The sequence below is a fragment of the Anser anser genome (assembly GCF_964211835.1).
Source record: "Anser anser genome assembly, chromosome: 1".
Taxonomy (NCBI): Eukaryota; Metazoa; Chordata; class Aves; order Anseriformes; family Anatidae; genus Anser; species Anser anser.
This window is the reverse complement of record NC_139720.1, coordinates 198,282,635-198,304,574: the sequence shown is the minus strand read 5'-3', so window position 1 is coordinate 198,304,574 and position 21,940 is coordinate 198,282,635. Positions and strand designations below refer to the sequence as shown.

Here is a 21,940-nt window from a genome sequence, read left to right as displayed (position 1 = left end):
CACTCCTTGTCATTATGAGTTCTTCGTTTAATCATTGTTTTTGTACTTGCATGAGATCATGTGGATTGATTTTTTTGTTTGTTTGTTTTTGGGGTGTTAGACCCGGAATAACTTTGAAAGCACGAGGCAGGAAGTGGAGAGACTCATGCAAAGAATGAAGTCCGCCAACCAGGATTACAGACCACCAAGTCAATGGACAATGGAGGGCTACCTCTATGTGCAGGAAAAACGTGAGTAAAGCAGATATACCATTTAATTTGACTTGAAAGGCGCAGCAATGCTGAGAAAGGCACAAGAAGGACGAGAAAATGATTTAGTTAGGATAAAGCAACAGCTCTGTGTTTGAATGTCTGCAGACCTCTCCTATTGTTGCTTCCCAAAAGAAAGGTTCAAAGAAAAAGAAGCGTTTGACACAAAAAGCACTCGGAGTAGCTAAGGCTGCTGACCCACCTGTAAGCATCTCATCTCCTGCTTCCTGGGTCCTTGTGGGTAGGTCTCTGCTTAGGTATGTCCCTTTGTGGGTAGGTCACCCCAAGTAACTGACTGGCAGCAAATTTGTCAAAGTCCCCTTGCACACAGCTCTCTGGCTGGCTGCCTTTCTCCTTACTGCAGAACTGCAAGCACTCAGGTCTCTGCTGTAGCTCCACCCTGCCAAACCCTTCTCTCTCTTCAGCTTTCTGTGCCTGAACAAGCTCTATAGTTCACCTGGCAGGAACAACCTCCACATTTTACCTGTCATCTCTGCTGACCCAGCCACCGTAAGAGTAAATGACATGCACATAATAGAAAACAAAGGTGTGAGAAGAAAATATATCCAAATACAGTCTGCCACAGCTTCAAAATAGTTGCAAATCTGCACCTAATCATCATTCATGTCATCAGAAGTATCTGTTGCCACTGTTTTACACTCTAAATCATATAGAAGACCAAGCCAAATTAGCTGCATTAGGCAAGGATTATTCAAAATTCTTAGTAAAATGTTTTTCAGTGTGTGGGTTAACCAGATTTATTTATTCGTTTCTTTGATGTGAAATCTGCCAGATGCTAGAAAAGTATGTAACAATGTTTTGAGATAATGTGTATATGCTCTTGCAAGTTTGATGTTCATTCAAAAGTGATCAAATACTACTTTGTACTTGATTTCTCAATCTAAAAATAAATAGAAGGCATCTGGATGTAGAATTCCCTTGTGGGACTTGGCTCCACTTAACCTCAGTTTTGAGAGTATCTTCTTCTCCTTCACTGCGCCTCCTTCACTGCTCCTCCTTTAGACAATAACTCAAGAGACTGCATGGAATTATAGTTAATTGATTTTCCAGATGACATCATGAAATTACTCTTTATTCCATATGTGAGCTAAAATAAAGAAGCTCAGTGCTTATCATAGTTAACCTCAGCCACTTTTACCCTCAGTAGCACTGAAAGCTTGAAGAAGACCCTTTATGTTTTAATTGAGTAATAATGATAAATGAAACCTGTGTTAAGTGGAAATTACATTGAGCCTTGTTAATGGGAGAGGGACAAAAGGAGTGAAGCACTGGGCACATGCTGTGCTTCATTAAATAGTGAGAGGCCAACTTGACATCCTCCTACTGAAAAGATATTTGTTCATTAGTGTACTCTGGAGTAAGGGTAACAGGATCTGTAATCCGTGTGTCAGAGGGGAAGGTACTAACTGTGTATTTCCTTGTCATGCGGGTTGACTTTCCTGCAAACAGCATCCCATAGGCTCTTGCCAAATTATGGACAACAGGCTTAAATGTTCACTATTCTTGAAAGTAAATTCTGTGTATTTTTATTACTGGTATTTGTGGTGGTAAATATGTATTTTGAAAAAGTGGCAGTAGGCTATAAATTACTTCTTTCAGATGGACAGTCATGAGTAACAGAATTAAAGTTAAAACCTAGGTGTCTGGCTACAATTTTTTAATTAAAAAAAAAAACAGATGACTTCTAAACTCATTTACAACTTCTTTGAGATGGCTTATCCTTCTAAAAGAGCTAAATAAATGGAACTGTACTCTGGCACTGAGACCAGCTTGCACTAGATATCCCATGTTCCTTGTTAAATTTCCGACTGCCAAAATTTGGGGATAAATGTCTAAGTTACCTGTGTCCATGTGTTACCTACTAAGCATGAGTGCTCCCAGTACAATTTAATGTACCAGTGCAGATATAGCCATGATGTTCTGGCCCAAGGAGCTGCAGTCACACTGCAAAAAAACTTGAATTATCCCATCTCCTGCAGCGCAACACTCCTTTAGATGTGTCTGTGAGATTCAGGGATCTTATCCTAATCTTTGGCTGTGCTAGGAAATGGAGGGAATTCTGGAAATGGCAGGATTTACTTTGTCCTCACAGCAAAGAACTGTAGGTAGTACAGGCATTATAAGTGCCTGTACCTAATCTGAGTTAGTAGCCAAAGTTTAAAATACCGTTGTGCTTAAGTTCAAGGGGGCTTTCTGTTTAGACTCACTAGAGGTTCATAGCAATGCCTGAGCAAAGGCATCAGAAATCAGATTTTGCAGTCAGATTAAGTACTGTGGTGTGACCTCTCCAGGATAAAGGATGCTCCACTTATCTGGGGATTGTTGTAGATTTCATGTATGGCTAGCTAAATCAAAGACTAGTGAATTCCAAAGTACATTATCTAATGGTATTGTGAGCATAGGTAATTGTCAGTTTGTGGACTGTTTTGACTTTTGACTATCTATTCCTCTCCATGTGCCAAGATAAATGTGTTTTCATCTTTTGAAAGTATGGCCCTGTAATCCTCGTCTCTGACCACGGCGAATTCTCTTAGGGATCAGCCTTCTTTTCAGACTCAGTGCCACTGTTATACCCACCTCTTCCCTGGCAGGACACCATTCCAAGGGATAAAAGACCAGTGTTTCTTGCTGAAGGTGCCACCTTCAGCATTTTACCCCTTGTCTCTAAATCACTGTTATTTTAGAGTCCACTGTTCCTTTTCTTGTCCATTCTTGTAATAGAATCATCCTCCAGTGTTCAACTACATAAATTAACTCTATGTCTGAGCCATTGCCATTTTATCCAATGTCCTAAAGATAACAGGTATCAGAATAAAGATCCTATGATGTTACCAAAAGCATTTGTTACCTTCAACGAGAGCTCTGAAAGTAAAGGAAAATATGTTCTGTTTTCATGAGTTTGTCCAATTTTCTGAGACTGCTACTAGATTTAAGTTTTCCTTCAAAGAAAGAATGTAATACTGAATCCTAGTGCTTTACTTCTGTTGATAAAAATCTTTAGCTGTATTTCCTAAGCAGAATAATCCTCAAGATCTGCTTCTATCTGTCTATCCTATCAAAATGCTGTTACCTATCTAGTTGCTAAAGAAAATCAGTCTGCTGGAACATGAAGCAGAGATAGATGAAAATTAGACCTGAACATGTTCAAATTCAAAAATATGTATTTTTTTATTGTATTTATTATTTTGTATGCTACATATGGATCCTGTTATATTTCATCTATGTACTGTGTTTAACTCCAAACAAAATAGTGATAAAATACTTAAATAATTATTTCTAATACTATCTCTCTTTAATTTAGGGCCACTTGGATTTACATGGGTAAAACATTACTGCACTTATGATAAAGGAACAAAAACATTTACAATGAGCATAGCTGAAACAAAATCTGGTGGAAAAGTGGTGAGTCTTTAGCACATACATATATGTACCATACTTTACATTAAGCATTCAGGAAGTGTTAAAAGAAAAAGATCTGGTGGAAAGAGTTTAAAGCTGTTTTCATACATGATGCAGTGTATATTTTATATACATACACAATATATTTAAATAATATTTCTTATATAATATATGAACCATATGTTAAATAACTCCTCTAATATAGTAGTTCCAAAAAGCAATCACATTTACACAGTAGTAGAATGGATGAGGTTTGAAAAAGAGCTCTAGAGGTCGTTTATTCTGGTCTCCATGCTAAACAGGATATCTGAATATTTCCATGATACTTAGAACAATATCCATTGCTCTTCCCTCATTCACTGAGCTATCTTTCACATTGTAGTTGGCTGTCAGGTTGGTCCTGCATGATCCTTCCCTTCATAAATTCCTGCTGACTACTCCCAGACTCCTTCTTGTTCCTAATATGTTTGGAAATGGCTTCTGGTACAGATGTTGCACCCATCTGTAGTTCCCCAGGTCGTCCTCCTTGCCATTCTTGAAGATAGGAGTGACATTTGCTTTCTGACACCCCTCAGAACCACCCCCCTGTCAATTACCACAGCCTTTCAAACATTATCAAGAGTAGCTTCACCATGACAGCAGCCAGAACTAGGAGTTAGACAACTTTATATTTTCATCTACATGTGACAGAAGTATATGACACTTGTTTTAACATACAGCATTCAATCATATATGCAAATGTGAAGTTTTGAAGTTAAGGAGCTCTCTGAAGTATAACATTACTTAAATAACAAATAATATAAAAATACAAAAAAAATGACAGAAAGCAATTAAGTGTAGTCTTTGTATACAGAAAAAATACTGTAAACGTTCATAAATATTTTTAAGCCCCAACATACTGCCTGTACTAATTTTGTTTTGTTTTATAGAACGGCCTTGTCACAAGCTCACCAGAAATATTCAAGCTAAAATCTTGCATCAGGAGAAAGACGGATTCAATTGACAAACGGTTCTGTTTTGATATTGAAGTATTTGAGAGGTGTGAATTCTTTTCATTATGTTAACAAAGTAAATATAAATAAAAAATAAAAGCACTCACAACCAATATATAGTAATTACACTTGTAACAGGGACATATATTTCTCAATATGCTTGCATCCAGACAAACCTGGCTTTCAAGACCTACTACTTATTTGTTCAAACCTGTTCAATGTATTTATTGTCAAAGTTTCATATGGATTTCTTTTGTGTCTATCTATATTTCAAGTTACATATGCATCTTCACATTCTACATAAGTAATGCGCTGAGGCTAGTAGATCTTGTGGTGGTAGGGGGCTGTTACATCAGCATGTCCTGATCTCCTCATTTACTGGAGATATAATAGAAGAAATTAAATGGTTAATAGAAAATTATTTTTAGTAAATGTTGATAGAATCATATATAGATATATATATTTGTCACATCTGTATTTTGCAGTAATATTAGTCTCTTGTGATCATGCTAGAGCTAAAGTTGAGATTTGTCCAATCTTGATATTAGGAACAAGGCTTGCTCCTCCTTGAATGGTTTGGTGTATGTGTCGATACATATTTTGCTATTTTATATTTTCCAGTAGCTTTTTTGCATGTTTTCTAAATACAAGTTTAAAACGGAGGTCTTTGAGTGAAGGTGGAAAAGAACGGTGGTTTATTGGTTATTTATTTTTATGGTGGAAGATAAATACCTAGTAAAGGGTATATTGTTTTTATTTGTGAACCTGCCATAGAAAAACTACAGTTCTGGGCAATCTGTTGAAGGTTTTGAGGAGAGATACACTGCATGAGTGTAGGAGCAAGACTTTTTTGAAATGGGCTGTCTCTTGGGCGCTCTGTGTTGGCAAATGAGTGAATTAATATCATAGCATTTCTTAAAGAAGTTGCTTGTGGTGTGATCACAAATATAGACAAGATTCTTTGTGTTTACACATCTGTTCATATAATAATTTTGGGAATAAAGATTGAAATTGTTTCCCTTATCCCTTCACTGGTTCCCATGAATATTTTTCTATGCAGTGTGAAAGTTTCGTCAAGAGAGAAGCACTTTTATGGCACTTTTTTTTTTATGGCACTTTTTAAACTTGTATCGCAATAGTTAGAGCACAACCTGCAGAATGAACAGTTTTCTGAATCGTCTAAAGCAAAAAATCAAAAACAAACAAAAAAAACCACACCTGCATCAAGGCAGTTGGCTTCAGTCGCCATACCTGACATACAATCTCAAAGTGCAATTTCTAGGCAACCCTTTTAGGGCATGTTTCTTTTGACCTATTTTGGATGTCCTTTGGGGGATTTGACGACTTTAACTCTGATTTTGGTTACTGTTTGAGAAAAAGAAATTAGTAACTTCGGTATGTGTGTATGTTTTTGACAGACCTGGAATCATCACACTGCAAGCTTTTTCAGAATCCAACCGAAAACTGTGGCTCGAAGCTATGGATGGAAAGGAACCCGTAAGGATATTTGTCATTTCCTTTTTATTTTTACAGCTTTATGACACACGTGTTAAAGAAAGAAGCCAGTATACATTTTAGACATAAAATTTATTACAATACAGTACAATAAAGGCAAATACAGTTCTGTTCTTCATAAAACACAATTGCAAATGCACAGTGAAGATAGGTACAAATTAGTGAAGTTAGAACTATTAGTGCATTTAGACCTTTATTTATAGTTGTGTTTTTGTTTTTTTTTTTTAGGATATTTAGTGTTTCATAATAATAAGCCTATTGTCATATAAGGTTTGTGGTTCAGATTAAATTTGCAAAGTGATAGTTTCTACAATGGTAAAGACAAACCATCTTTTAGGCAGTGTCATGAAGTAGGCAATAAGTAACATCTTGAAAAGCACTGCAGAGAGTATAAAAATGTGTTGAAAGCTAGTAAGAGACAGGTTTATCTGAGATTTCTTCTCACTCTTAATCAGCTCATGAAACTGTCACTGAATGAGGTGATGACAGACCTGTACCCAAGGGGAAAAAAATGGTTGATTGGTTTTATGAGATAGATAAGTGTTACAAAGCTTCCTGCTTGACTGAAACAGTGCAGAAATTAAATCAGTCTTTGTATAGATATTTAACCCATTTGCAGTCTGCAAATCTGACTTCTAACACGTTTTACGTGCCTATAAATTTAATGTTTATTCCTAGTCAATCTAGAATGTCAAGGCCTGAATACGTTTTTGGGACAGGTCCTGCTGGCTGTACGCCTTCTCCCTAGAGGTGCAGAACATCTGTGTATTTTACTCAGAGTCCAGCTGTGCATTGTTGCCCTCTCCACCTACTCAGTTCCTAACAAGGGGCTGCTGTGGAGGAAGTGAAGGGCTTGGTTGGCTTTCCCATAGCAGCAAGCTAATAAGCAGCATGTCACAGCTGCTTAAGAGCTATCAGCAAACCTAGCAATAAAGAACTTAAAGCTACAAACATTGACATTTCCTGAGTTTTTTTGTTGTTTTTTTTTTTCCAGATCTACACACTACCAGCCATTATTAGCAAGAAGGAAGAAAGTAAGCACTTTATTTATGAGGATCTACAAAATATTCCTAGATTTCTGTAATGGCCTTATTTCTGGATGCGTGTTTTCTTTCTATCGCTATGAAGATACTTTAAGGTGTCTTTTTGTTGGATTACCTGATTGGGATATATGAAAGCACATCCTAAGTTATATAAACTATATGAAAGACTTCTCCTACTGTATTACTATCAAACACAAATTGGAAGAAAATTTGATTTGGTCAAAAATGGCAATATATTTAACAAATCTGCAAAAGATCTATATCTGCAATCTGTATACCTAAATGTAAATATTATGCCTGTGTGTAAATAATATGCCTGTGTGTTGAAGTAATATCTGTATGTATCACATCTTTTGTTTGTAGGTATATTTGCATCCATTACATATACACTGAATAATAAAATGAGTATATGTAGAGACATTATGCGATTTATCTGTGTAATTGTATTATATCAACATCTGTACACAAATATGTAAAAATATTTTAAATATGTTTGGGTATATATAACAGAGAGGGAGAGAGAAATGTGTCAGATATTCCCAGGTGTCTTCACAGGAAGTTTATCTGAGACTCTGGAAATCTACAATTTAAGCCAGTATGTCTGTTTTTTTATGTGATGGTGCTATTTTAATGGTGACAAATATGCTGCTATAAAATCTCTATTTAGTTCGATAGAGCAATTAGTGTTGAAGATAAAAGAATTAATGAGAAACACATTCACTCAAAATAACCTCAATAATTAAAGTCAATACCAAAGATTGTTTTTCCCATGTTACCACTTTAGGAGCAGTTATGTGCAAGGAACAAAGAATATTGTTGTATTAAAACTAGTGAAAATATTCTGGTCATAATGTTAAGTCCTCAACTCTTAAAACCATTTCCCTCAGCAGAGGGAAGGGAATTCAGTAATCTTGTAAAGGAACAACCTTTCAGTTCTATGTGTTACTGATTTCTGAGAAAGATGGTAGAGTGTTTCCCTCCTCATGATGAGAAAGTTGGATCTTCAGTGCTAAAGATATATCTGGATAATGGCATTATAGAATAAGTATCATAATCACATGGTCCTCTCTAACTGAAATGTGAATGTTGCTAAACATGGAGATTTTGTGTGTTGATGAGATGCAAAAATACTTTTCTTATCTTTCTAGTGTTCTTAAATGAAGCAGGTTTCAACTTCGTGAGGAAATGTATCCATGCTGTAGAAACAAGAGGTGTGTATTAAATCACAAATGATGTATTAGATTATTATGAATATTTTTCTCAAACAGTACTTTGCGTCTACATATGTTACAGCTCTGTTTTGGAATGTGTTCATCATTCAGTCTGCACTCTTCACATTTCATGGGTGTGCTTTATGCTTAAAACCATTGCCACAAGTTCCAACAACAGTCCTTAGCATATCACTAAAGCACTGGGTGGAGGGTTGTTTTGTTTTGCTTTTTTACATTTTCAATAGTTTTATGTTGTTTAGACAGCTTAACATACAGTTGCACACGTCGTTTAGTCTAGGTCTTTAATTTGTGTGCACTGAATTGTGCTTTTTCCTGATGAAGCTGAGACTCCCAACTTTGTTTTCTGGCGTGAAACATAACGAACAAAAAGTAGATGGTGTGAACACTCTCTGCTGGAACATCTTTGTGGTAGAGCCTGGTGTCTATCATTTCATCCAGTCATTTTGCACATGGTTTAGTCATTTTTTTAATGCTTAGAAACTAGTATATGCTAGTGGGAAAGTAGGGAAAAAAAAAAGTTATACTATTCTTGAGGCGATATCTTGGAACTCACAGTAAGCTTTTTGATAGTTCCCTTTCAAACAAAGAGATGTAAGTATATGGTCTTCCCTTAACAGAGATAATCTTATCTTGTCCATCCACTGAACTCTCAGTATGCAAGTCTGTTCTAATCCAAAAGCTGTGTGATCGCTCTGTGGAGCATTGAGCCCAACATAAATCCACTTTCTCAAGTAGCAGTGTTGTGTAGCTTTTGAACCACTGCTGACTCAAGAGATTGCATTGTTTTGAAAAAAAAAAGGTAAATTAAAAAAAAACAACAACAAAAAAAACCTGCAGATCAAATATTAGAATGTTGTTTTCAAATGAAAATTTGCGATTTTGAAATGGTAAGACCTGAAGTAGGAAGAAGAACGTAATTACATAACAAAATTAAATCTACATATCAAGAGTTAGTTTTGAATATATCCTGCTAAAAAGCTGGCATCCCTCCTAAGGGATGAAGGGATGAACTGTTATCGGTTTTGTTTTTGTTTTTTTTCTCCTCTGGGGCACACAACCAGAGTAAATGAGAAAATTATTTTTCTGTAGTTTTTCCTGAGACACCAGTACAACAAAACTTAATGTGGGTTGAGAAGAAGAACAGGTCATATTAAAAATTGCTTTCTGCTTTGGATTTCCAAGTACTGCTGATTTTAAAAGAAAGCCAATAAAATTATCATAAGTGGAATCCTGAAACACTATGTTTTGAATATCACACATATCATTATTTGCTCTTAGTATCTGTGCTATTAAAAATAAAACAAACCTGGAATCTATGGGTAAATTGGGTCTTGACTGTTTTTATTTTGTATGGAGACCATGCGTAACGTAAATTCTGAACTACAATGTTCCAGCAGTATACAATGTATGTTTTTATTTTGGGTACAATTATTTCTCCTATAGATGTCAACCAAATTTTAGCTGGAAGGGGTAATGTAGATGCATAGTAATTCCACTGAAGTCTAGGCAAGACAAACTTGTTAGCATGTAACGTGTTTTAAGACTGCATTGGGGTCTAATTTTTCACTTTTGCCAGTTATCATCTTGGTGTTTTCTAATATGTGTCATTTCTACACAAGGGCTTCTGTTAATATAAAATTATGAATAGGATATGGCATGGAGTGGTGTGGATTCAGTGGAATGCATTTGTTAGTATCCCAGAAGAGAGCTCAATAGGATAAAGAAGTATTCAAGAATGTAATTTTACAATTTTCCATAAATAAATTTAGATGGTTTGAAAACATACACCAGGGATGCATCAATGTATATAGAAATAACCACATTTTCTCTATTTTCATTGTGCTTGTTTTCCCAATATAGGTATCACCATTCTGGGTCTGTACAGAATAGGTGGTGTAAACTCCAAAGTGCAAAAGCTGATGAATACCATATTTTGTAAGTAACTTAAGTGAACCTTTGTCTATAGCATGCAGCACATATACTATGATGCCTTTTGCCCTTTACTGTTGTACCCAGAAGAGCATCTTAATATTTACAGTTTTGTATGTACACTTACTACCACTAAATTGACTTTGCAGTCTTAAAACGAGCAGTCTATCCAACTAGTTTATTGTGTGCATTATTATTCAATTTCTCCATGCAATCATTGTTATACATGAGCAAATTAGTATTTCTTCTTTTAGCATTAAAGTTCTATTTATTGGCATCTATTTGGCATTTTCAAGAAGTGTTCCAAAATTTAGTTCTGTAACACAGAATAATTCAGCGTAATAGACAATTATTCTTGTATTTCACTTTTCATGCTAGTTTGGCTGTCTGATGCCCGTCTTCAAATGTCCAAGCCAAATAAATTACTAATTCTCTGTTGACTTGGTCTTACTTTACATCTTGATATAGTGCATATACTTACTGTTTACAGGTACTAAATATGAATGCTAAATTATTTTATTAATACTTTGGCAGGGATTAAAATATTTCAAATTGATCAAATTGGTAGTTAATCTGGCTAATAAATAATCAAATGACCTAAATGAATAATCTGTTAGCTTCTGTTTTGCTGCTTTTCTTGTCTGTCTGTTAGTCAAACCGTAACAATCCTAATTCAAATTTCTACCAGCCCCTAAATCTCCTCCTGATATGGATATTGATATGGAACTTTGGGACAATAAAACAATAACAAGTGGACTAAAAAACTACCTCAGGTAAGGATGATGAGCAAATCTCAGTATTCCTTTTATGGCCCATTAATCTTTTGCCTATTAGTATCATATTACATTTATTTTATCTATTAACATGGTAATAAGCAAGTATATAATCTTTTTTATGTGTAGCAATATGTCTACCGTTTGTCACAAACTTTTCTGCCTTGTTAAGATAGTCGTCTCTTGTATAGATGTAAATTTGGTAGAATATAATTAACTGCATGTTTTTATGTAAAATCTTTTGTGTAAACTACAAAGCATGTTTTTTTGAGTTTTTCTTTTGGCTCCCTCAAGCTGTGTACCATGATGTTTCATGGCATCATGGTTGGAGTAGAGTAAAAATCTCTGCAGAAATGGTAATAAACTATTTTTATCCTTAGAAGTTGGTATCTTCACAAGCAGGATATCCCTCCCACATTATCAGTTTCTCTTAATTATTTTTTTTTCTAATAACAGCCAGAATTTTCAAGAGTGTTAGCATTTGTGTTATAACTCTTTTTGGGGTATCAATATGTAATGTTGAAAATAAACACAATTAGAAGTATAAAATCCAGATGATGAGTGTTCTGTGCCTTCTAAATAACTGGATGTCTTAAAGCGTTCACCTAACAAAGGGCAGAACGTGAGAACATATATGGAAAATATGCTTAGGATTTATAGTAGAATGTGTGTTTAAACTTCATTGAAACAACTGGCTGTTGAAGAAATGTATCATATATCTTCAGAAACACAGCTCACTTCAGGTCTTGTATTTGTGAAATTAGAATGTGAGCTAGCAGTAGCTGTGTTTTTGTCGCCCTAAGACAATTCACAGGTTTCTTTCTGAGGAGTGTTCTTTCAGAATGTCTCAGGTTAGACTTTCAGTATTAAGTTTCATCATGCGTTTTTCTTGGGCAAAAGATTATTTCTGCAGCCCTCTGTACCTTGTCCTGCAGTAGTAGTATTCCTGTTCCATAGTATGGAAGTCGTAACATAGTGAGCCACTGTGATGAAGACAGTGCTGGTAATATTTCTCTTCTTAACTTCTATGGTGACATCTGGTTCACTTCAAAGAGATTTTCAGACTGTGTACACGACTGAGTTGTATACTACTTCTAATGAGTGAATTGGGTTTCCTGGGACATAACAATATACATTATGCAGATATTGTGGGCTATCGTAATGACACTTGTAAAACCTAAGCAGACTTTGAGTGATGCATTGTTTCAAATGTTCTTTTAAATATTTTTTTACAACCAGGTGTCTTTCAGAACCACTGATGACATTCAAGCTGCACAAAGATTTCATTGTTGCTGTTAGTAAGTAAAGTAATAAATACACTTTAATGAAAGTAAATAATTTCTGTCCTCTGATCTCCTCAGTTATTATCCCTGTTTTAATCCTCGGTGTAGTATTCAGTAATCCTGGCAAGGATTTGAGTTCTTCCATTTCACTGTATATGACAGCACAGTGCCACATGAAAGCCCACAAAACAGAAAAGTCATACTAGTCATACTAGATGAAGCTGTTCAGTGGTTTGTTCTGATCTTTTTAGAGCTTCTGTGTGACTGCCTCCTGCATGAAATTTTAAATCTTGATTTGTTTGTTTGTTTGTTTTACAGAGGCTAATAATTCCTTTATATCATTCATCCCTCTCATCCAGGGATCTTTATTTTCCCAGCTTGCCCTGAGAAATTGGAGAGGAGTGATAATTACCTCCTTATCACAAATGGAGTAATTAGAGAGAAAGATAGTAAAATTGTTTTTCTAACAACTCCAGTTTAAAATTTGAAGTTATTTCCTCATTTCCTCTTGCCTTGATAATATACGCTCAAAAATTTTAGATATTTTAAATATCAAGGAGTAAAGTCTTGGATTCCACTAAGTACAACACTCAGTCAAAATTGCCACAGATTTTGTTGACTTTGGTATTGGTGGTAACTGCTTTTGTCAAGTTGCTTGAAATCCAGATTCCAGAATGCTCTTGTAATAAATATAATTGAATTGTACTCATCATTTTGAAGGTTAGTTGGTTTTTGCTCCCTGCAGTGCATGTATGTATTGGCATACGGGCACTGCTGCTATTTTTAGTCTCACTTTAGCACATTTTCTAATTTATCAACAATATCTGTTTTCTGTTTAATAGAATCGGATGATCAGAACTACAGAGTTGAGGCAGTGCATGCGCTTGTACATAAATTACCAGAGAAGAACAGAGAGATGCTGGACATCCTTATCAAGCACTTGGTCAAGTAATTCTTTATTTTCCTCTGTTTCATATTATTATAAGTTGCAATCATTTTTGCTTTTAATTTGTCAGTGTTGCCTAATCCATTAGGGCAGTTGTGTTAAGACAGTGCCTCTTGAAATTATATTTGATTTCTGAAATACAGTTCTCAGTGTAGCTGAATAATGCTTACTGTAGAAGCAAAAATAAAAGAAACACCATGATGAGTCACCAAAATGACTGATTATGTATAAAATAAACTTCATGTTTTCATTCATAGTTCCTAATAACTACAGGAATTGGAACTAATTAAATTTGAGAAACATCTAAAATTATGCTAAGGTTGACAAGAAATTACTGTTTTGGCCCCCAAACCATTTCAAAAATCAAGACTAGACTGGTCCTTCATGTTTTATCTTATTTTTATTTGTAACAGCTCTGAGGTAGAATGTGCTTTGAAAATACTAATTTGAAGGATTTTTATTTATATTCTTGATGGCTGTACAAATGTGTCCAAACCCACTTTTGAATCTCCCCAGTTCCATCAGCTTCTCTGAGTCTTAATTAAATATCACGTGGAAAATATTTTTATTTTTTTGAAGAGATGATCTTTCATCTCCATTGAATTACCCTTAGCATGCACTGTGAGACAAAAAAAAAGACAAGTTTTTGTTCTCTTCTGTCTCTCCGTATAACTAGCTATGATTACATACCTTTATTATGTTATCATATATCCTGTTTCTGCATCAAACATTATTTATGTAAGTTTTTTTTAAAGTTTTTTCATTTTCACCAACTTTTGCTGAATACTTTTGTAAATATGTTAGGATGCTTGGAATGTGATACTGAAACAGCAATTTTTTATTTAAGGCCCACATGATTGATGTATGTAGAAGATGTTATAAAGCACTCCGTATTGTTTTCATTCCATTCATTACGTCTCCACTGTTCTGCTTTTTGATCACAGCTTGAGCCACCTCTGCCTGCAGTACACTGCAGTGCAGCCTAATGCAGTTATTGATTTCTTTCGTGGACTTAAGAACATTGAAAATTTCTTTGGTGGAAATTATTTATCCCTTTATGTTATTTGTCCAAGGAGAGCTAGCATAATAGGGAACTGCTGTGAGTGCTTACACTGCAAAAGCTGTTTAGGCAAACCTTGCATCTCATTAGACACGGGGTGACCCAGAGAACAGGAGGAAAGCAAGTTTTGTAAGTTTCTAACAAAAGAGTTATTTGATTAGTTAAAAATACAATATTTTCTGCTTTCTAGAAATGTAAAAAGTAGGGACTTTTAATGATGAATTAAAGATTTTTGTAAAAGCTGCTAGTCTGAAGGCCACAAAATTGAAATATATCAATCTAGGAATTGACTTATCTGTAGGCAGATTTAGTTGCAGGCAAACATTTCTTTCTTGACCTCTTTTCCTGAACTCTTTATTCTCACTGTTACCTCAGATGCGTTTTCAAAGAAGAACATGTCTGCAGTATTCCCTTCTTTAATTGTTCTCTTTAGCTCTTGCCTGTCTCAATTTTAATGTGATTTTCATTTCTGATAAATTTAAATCTTTTGGATTTATTCTGAAAACTTTCAGTTTGTCTCTTTCCAACATTCAATTCATCCCTTCTAATTGCTCATATAATTTTCCAGCTGTTGTTTATGCTAGCAATTCTAATGATCCTGAATTCAAAATTAGTCTTTGGAATGTATTAGTTATTTTACTTCCTTCTCTTTCCTACCCGTGTGGAGATTTTTCACGGAACAAATGATACGTAGAGTGCATAACTTTATGTAAATGGATAAATATGAAGAAAATAATCATGGTTTTTTTTCATTCTTTTGTTTAAAATCCCATTTTGAAGTGTATGTCCTCTTACTGCATTTATTTTTTCTGTTCAGTTCCTTTGCATATGCTCTTATGTCTACATAAAAATAGTATATGTTTAATGGTGCCTTATGAGAAGAGGATAATATTTTTCTTCCTTGGTTTAGGTCTTAAGGCCCTTAGGTTTCTGCCTACCTTGACTTCTGTGTCACTGTGCACAATTAAATAGGATCTAGATGTTGTGGGATGGAGCTCATACTAAAAACAATCAAAACCAGCAAATCCTGAAAAGCACTCTGGAGAGAGGTCGTGCTGCATGAATATACACTCAGTCAGCAGCTAGGCAAGAACTGAAGGTTTGGTGTTACTTTAAGATAGGAAACTCATTTTTTTGTTTTTAAACCTTCCTAATTAAATTATCTGCTTGTCTACTTTGAAGAATGGATCATTCTTTGGTATAATTTTATAGCACCATACCCTTCTATAGTAGATAGCCTGCAATCTGGTAGTATCAGAGATTTACTGAGGATACATCAAAGAAAGAGATTTTGAGGAGAAAGCAACTGCACATTAATAAATATCTTATGGCTACCTGAAATGCATGATTGCTTTGGCCTCTACCTATTCAGTAGCCCAGCAACAGTAGGACTAGGTCAGAGGAAAGTGCTTATCAAAATGATCCATTTACAAGCCTGTTTGTTTTTTTGTTTTTGTTTTTTTTTTTTTTCATTTTTGCTGGAAATTGAGCCTTCGAGATGCTTTGCAGAAAGTCCTTTCTGGTTACAATGTTATTAAATTCACCCTTCCTTTTATTAGCCAAGCTACCAAATTTGTCACCAAGGAAACCCAAACACAGTACAAACACTACTTTCTGTCCTATGCTGTAAGACTATGTTTGTGTAAGAGACCTTAACAATTATTGCGCAGCACAAAGCAGACTAACATTGCATAAAGCTTTTTTTTTTTTTTTAGGTTTTCTAACAGACTTAGAGCTTAGTTATTCAAAATTCCATTTCATTAAGACACTAGTAGACTTCCCAAACACCCCTCAGCCAAACATAAGATCTATTACAGAGAAACTTACATGGAAATAATTGGCTAAAAATATGCTTTAACAAGGTAAAAATTTACATGATTAGGCTTCCAAAAAACAATCTCTGGCACGGTGTCTAAGTAAAATTTGGGGATGTTTTTAGGCCTAACTTAATGAAACAAAATAGGAAATGTAAGAAGACAGGTATTTATTTTTCTGCAGTTTATATCACATTATCTCCTGTACAAACCTCTTTCCCATATTTCTTCTGATTCTCAGTGTAAATAAGGTGCTAAAGCATTCCTGTTCTGATTATGAAGGCAGTATTTACTTCATTATAGAAGTAATTCTAGTCTAGTTCACCTCTCTACCAAGATAACTCTACTGTTCATTCCCTCATTCAGTGTATCACTAGTGCCTACCCAACTGTGAGACTGAGAGAGGGTAGTCTGTGAGTCCAGATATGGGTTTGATCCTGATCCTTTCAAAATTTCCCAGCAGCTATGGGAAAATCTCAGTCTTTTTGTCACTGGCTTTCTAATCTGTAAAGGGATAGTATTTGTGTAATTTGCTACCAAACTTTGACATCAGACAGATCATTTTGCTATCGTTTGTATAACATTAAGAACAAATCAAGATCCCTGAGAGTTTTATTGGAAGAAAAGCATGACAGATGTCTCCATAACCTTGATTAATGAATGCTGTCAGAGAAAAACAGAAGATATGGTTTGCTCCTACCTGCTCCTTCCAATGTTTTATAAATTTTACTGTTTCTTAATTTTAAAAGGTACAAGGGTTATTTTACTTATTTAAGAAATGGATAAAATAGTGTTTATCAGTTTGACAATAGTAATAGATAGCAGTAAGAAGGAAGAGGAGAATGTGAATGAGTACCTCTGACTCTATTTAATAGCAGATTCAGTAAGATTAAGCATTAAGGCAGTTATGAAAAATTTACTTGTCATTGTATTTCTCGGACATGTAAGGCAATGGGGCAGCTGTGACTCAGGAGTCACTGCCGCTTATTTTGAAGAATTATGATGATGCAGATTTTATTCAGTAAATCTTATTTATAAAAGTGAACTTATAAGGAGAAAAAAGGATTTTGACGATTACTGATAGATGGCTTTCATGGCTTTTTTTTTTCATGGCTTTTACAAGGCTAGTGTATTTTAAAGACAGAAGATGTCATTATGATCATCTGGTGTTTTATCTATACCACAAAAACAATGACACTGACCCCACTGCTCCTATGTTCTAGAGATATTTAGAGATCCGATTGCAATTTAAGTGTTTTCAGTAACTGTTTTCAGTAACTAAGTTTCTTTCCTTTGCATGAAAGCTAAGTACACCGTTGACCTCTGTTATCACCTAATATTTTCAGTCATTTGAGTAATAAAGTTCCTGTATAATCATTGGAGATAGAGAGGTTCTTATGGTTCCTAATCTTTAGATGGACTGGATCTCTCTGTGGCTACATTCAGAGATGGTTCCTTTTCCCTATCAGTTATGTAAGGAACTTAGATGCTTACTCTAGGAAGACTTCCTTATTAGCCACTAAATTATTGTAAGATTGGAGCCTTAATGGAAATACAGTACTGGACTAGCTTTTAACTCGAGTAAATTTAAAAATGTTAAAATATTTTTAAAGAGGAGGCATGAATGTGAGATTTTGCCTGTTAGAGTTGTAGTTTAGCACAATTATTTAACTGCATATCATTTCTGTTCATTTAAAGGGTATCATTACACAGTCAGCAAAATCTTATGACAGTATCCAACCTTGGTGTTATCTTTGGACCAACTCTGATGAGAGCCCAAGAAGAAACTGTGGCTGCCATGATGAACATTAAGTTTCAGAATATCGTCGTTGAAATTCTGATAGAGCATTATGAAAAGGTAGTAGGAGCTTATCTGAATGTTTTGTGATAAAATGAAACTGAGATCTCATTTTCGTTACCATCCAAAAATTCTTAAGGATTGTCTGAATTCAGCATTTGTAGAAGGTTATTGATAGAAAGAGTACCTTTTTCCTACCCCATGCTATGGACTGGTACTCCTAGCAAGATTTTTTGGCTATGAAAGGTATAGATACAAGACATAATCTCCTGTGCTTTGAAGGTGTAGTTCTGAATCTTCATTAGCTTTCTGAAGATTGCTGTGTCCTTCTCATATCTAGAAACAAAACGAGAAGGGCATACTTTGCTCCTTTGCTCTTCCATCTCTCACGCTAGCAGTATATTGAGGTTCGCTCTGAGTGAACTCATGGATTCTCCTGTGTGTACACTTTGTGCATCAGCTCAGAGTCTTTCTGACTATTACTGTCTTTTGGGGATATGCTAGCTGCACAGTGGAGGTCAAGGCCCACCTACTGTCATGAAACCCCAGTCATCTTTCAGTTCCTCTTTTCACAAGCAGGGGATCTCGAGCAGAATCCCCATTTCTCTGTGCTCTGTCATTTTTCAAGTGTGTAGATACTACATCAAGCTGGTAAAAAGAAAAAAAAAAAAGTTTCTTAGGTGACATTTTATCCCTAGTTACAGGTTTTTAACTTATCAAATCTTTGGGATTTGAAAGTTCCAACATTGAATTTCCTCTCCAGAAAATTACCAGCAAATTCAATACAAAGACCACGGTTGCACAACCAAAATCACCCTTGCTCTATTTCTCTGCACTGAGACATGTTTTTTCACTGATGTGATACTTACCAATTACTACTATGTTTTTAATATACTTCAAGAGCATCTCAAGTCCTCCGTTAAAGTATTTTCTACTATCAAAGTATATTTGCTTCCATCCACTTTTTGAATGGCACAAAGGTGTCTTCTCATTGTTCACCCCATCCTGTTCTAAGAGTGCCCTATTTATAAGGAATCCAGAAGTCCTTGCAGAGACACCTTTTGCTTGGTATTTAACCTACAATGCTTAGCCCTTGCTCCTTACACTATGGAGACTGAACACTTCTGATTCCTTCAGTAGCTTAACAGAACAGGCAATCTTTCTCTGTAGAACCTCTTCTCCATGCCACAGAACTAATCACAATTCCTTCCACCAAATTCTGTAAGAGATACTTAATAGAGTTTACAAACACAGTCCACATTAGGAGGAATAAGTGAGGAAGAAGATCTGAAAGAAAAATAAATCTTTTGGTTACATTTTTTTGTTTCAATTTTCCGCCAAGTCAGTTACCATTTTTACTAGAAGTATACAAGATGATTTTTAGGGTCTTTCAATACCTCTACTGCAGGTGTGTTGAATATTGCAGAACAGGTGATATAAATGAAAGTCACCTAAATGAAAGTTGCCCAGCATTGTTCTTGGTGGCAGGCTTGCTGTTCTCATCAGCGAAGAGTTGTTAAAACTTTATGTATACCTATGTCAGATCCCAGTAGTCCTGAAACCTGAAAAGATTTGACCTGAAAAAATTTGGAGTTTTCTATAACGAAGTACATAATTGACCAGTGATAGCAGGGGTACATGAAAGATAAAAATCAGGAGATGCTCCAAACCTAAAGGGTGATCCTCATCAAACTTGACTTGTTTGGCAAAATAAAGTAGTTTTCTGAAATCCAAATGGTTTTTAAATAAGTTACAACTATGACTCTTTTCTGTGACATACAAAAGCTCTCACACGAACATAGAGAACAAAATTCAATCTTTCATAATATTTTTTTTTTAAATATACTTCTTAGGCAGGAGTTAGTAGTAAGTGCTTATTGTATGTTTCACAGTTTAGATTGTTAAGCACTTTGTAACTGGGACTAGAAAATAAAACCATTTAAACAAATATTTTTATATAATTAATATAAGTTTTATGTACAGCTTGTTGTTCACTAATCCAGTAATGTTCTTCCTGGATTGTAAAATCAGATCAGAATAAAGCCTATATTCTCTTAATTTACACTTTTGTAATGTGTGAGACTATTACAGCATTCATTTCAAGTGCAGCAATTAAGAAAAGAAATGGATTATTAATGGAAGTCTAAGAGTACCTCTCTTGTTTATGTCTTTTTTCTTTTTTTTTTTTTTAAATCATACAGATATTTCACACTGCACCAGACCCCAATATTCCTCTTCCCCAACCTCAGTCCCGTTCAAGTTCAAGAAGGACAAGAGCAATTTGTCTCTCCACAGGTCCACGTAAACCCAAAGGAAGATATACACCATGTCTAGCAGATCCTGACAGTAAGTTAGTGCATGTTGACTCATTATCTTCCTTTTTATGTCTTGCCTTTTAATTATCCTGAATAATATCCAGTAAATATTGTATTCCAATAATATAAGCATAACAGATGGATTTTCATCAGCTTTTTAACCTCCGTGAGTCACAGCCGCACTGCTGAATGACTGCATTCCTTACTTCTCTCAGAGGAGAAAGAATATTTGTTTTTAGGCAAGTCTTGTATTGCATACAGTGTTCAAAAATATTTTATAGTAGACTTTATAGTCTAATCTAAGTGTAGCCTGCTTTGAAACTCTGCAAAGTTCACTGTATGACATTCACCTCATTTGCTTGTAAGATGATTGTTAAGGTTTGGAAGCTGTAATAAATGCAATTTGGTCAAGGTCGGAGATCAAAACCATTACTTGGCTTTTTTCACATGCATGAAACTGTGGTCTTTGGTTCAAAGTAAACCACTGCCTAGGTTGCCAAAACCACTGAAACTTTGTTAGTTTTTCTGGAACAGAAACAAACGCCCATATTTTTGTGAGAAACAGCGTACTCATCATATGACAATGTTTAACAGCAGGGAGCGATGTTTGCAGTTAACTGCTGCAAATGTGTATTAATTTTCATGTAGAAGTGACTATTTAAAAAGTTGCACTTCTTTCTTTTTCATCCAGAGGACCATCATTTATTACTTACTGGCCTTACCATTAAGAGGTATTGAAACTGTAGCAAAGAATAATTTGCCAACTACTGCAAGAGATTTCCAAAAGAACTTTTGTCTCCCCTAATTCCTCAAGAAGATTTACATTAAACTAGTACAGTAAATTATTCCACAGTTAAGGTTATCTGTTCTGTAGGATCTATATTAACTCTCACGTCTGTAATGTTGGGAAATATATCCATGCTATGCTCTTGCATGGATGCTGCATTTTCCATGTATATATGTTACATACTTCCTGTTGATGAGAATTTAAATGTTGAATTAGAACAATAGCTGTCTACACATCAGTTGCCTATTTGAATGACATGGGATCCTTAGAGTAAAAAGTTACAGATGAGCTGTCAGTTATATACACCAGAAGAGAAATTGAGCAAGTTTCAACTGTTTCTCACTGTGTAACTTTTTTGCATTGTTGTGGGGCAATTCTGTGCAAGTATTTTGCAGGGCACATGCAAGCACAATCTTCTTTATTCAGACGCATGCCTTCTGCTGGTGGCTGGACTGGAGCTAGCCCTGACCCAGGGACTCTCAACATGGGCTTTGCTTGTTGGCTCAAGCTCAGCATTTGCTACACAAGTTCCAGTTAAGATCTCATTTGTGCCTGGAAGGGTGAGGCAGGAGCACAAGTATTCTTGCTGAGTATCTCTGGCTGTGCCAGAGACAGATAAGAGAGAGTCCTGGCTTCCAGCAGTAGCTATTTCTGAAGTGCTAGATGGTTTTAAGTCATCATTTAAATGAAGGATGGACATTTAACTATATTTCAGGAATTTAAGGAATTTTATATGCCAGCAGAAAATGAAGTATAGATACCAAGCTGTAGGGAATGATAGAAAA

At 35.3% G+C, this 21,940-nt stretch overlaps 1 protein-coding gene across 2 annotated transcripts in view; it reads left to right on the top strand.

Annotated features, from left to right (window-relative positions):
- ARHGAP42 (Rho GTPase activating protein 42) overlaps positions 1–21,940 on the top strand; it is a 171,440-nt gene that overhangs the window by 129,965 nt on the left and 19,535 nt on the right. For both annotated transcript variants that reach the window (XM_083840029.1, XM_083840030.1), the window contains exons 8-19: positions 101–230; positions 3,571–3,671; positions 4,598–4,707; positions 6,079–6,157; positions 7,170–7,209; positions 8,367–8,429; positions 10,311–10,385; positions 11,068–11,152; positions 12,392–12,450; positions 13,278–13,383; positions 17,954–18,113; positions 20,255–20,399. In XM_083840029.1, the coding sequence (XP_083696155.1) occupies positions 101–230; positions 3,571–3,671; positions 4,598–4,707; positions 6,079–6,157; positions 7,170–7,209; positions 8,367–8,429; positions 10,311–10,385; positions 11,068–11,152; positions 12,392–12,450; positions 13,278–13,383; positions 17,954–18,113; positions 20,255–20,399 (1,153 nt within the window). The remainder of the gene's footprint in view (positions 1–100; positions 231–3,570; positions 3,672–4,597; positions 4,708–6,078; positions 6,158–7,169; positions 7,210–8,366; positions 8,430–10,310; positions 10,386–11,067; positions 11,153–12,391; positions 12,451–13,277; positions 13,384–17,953; positions 18,114–20,254; positions 20,400–21,940) is intronic.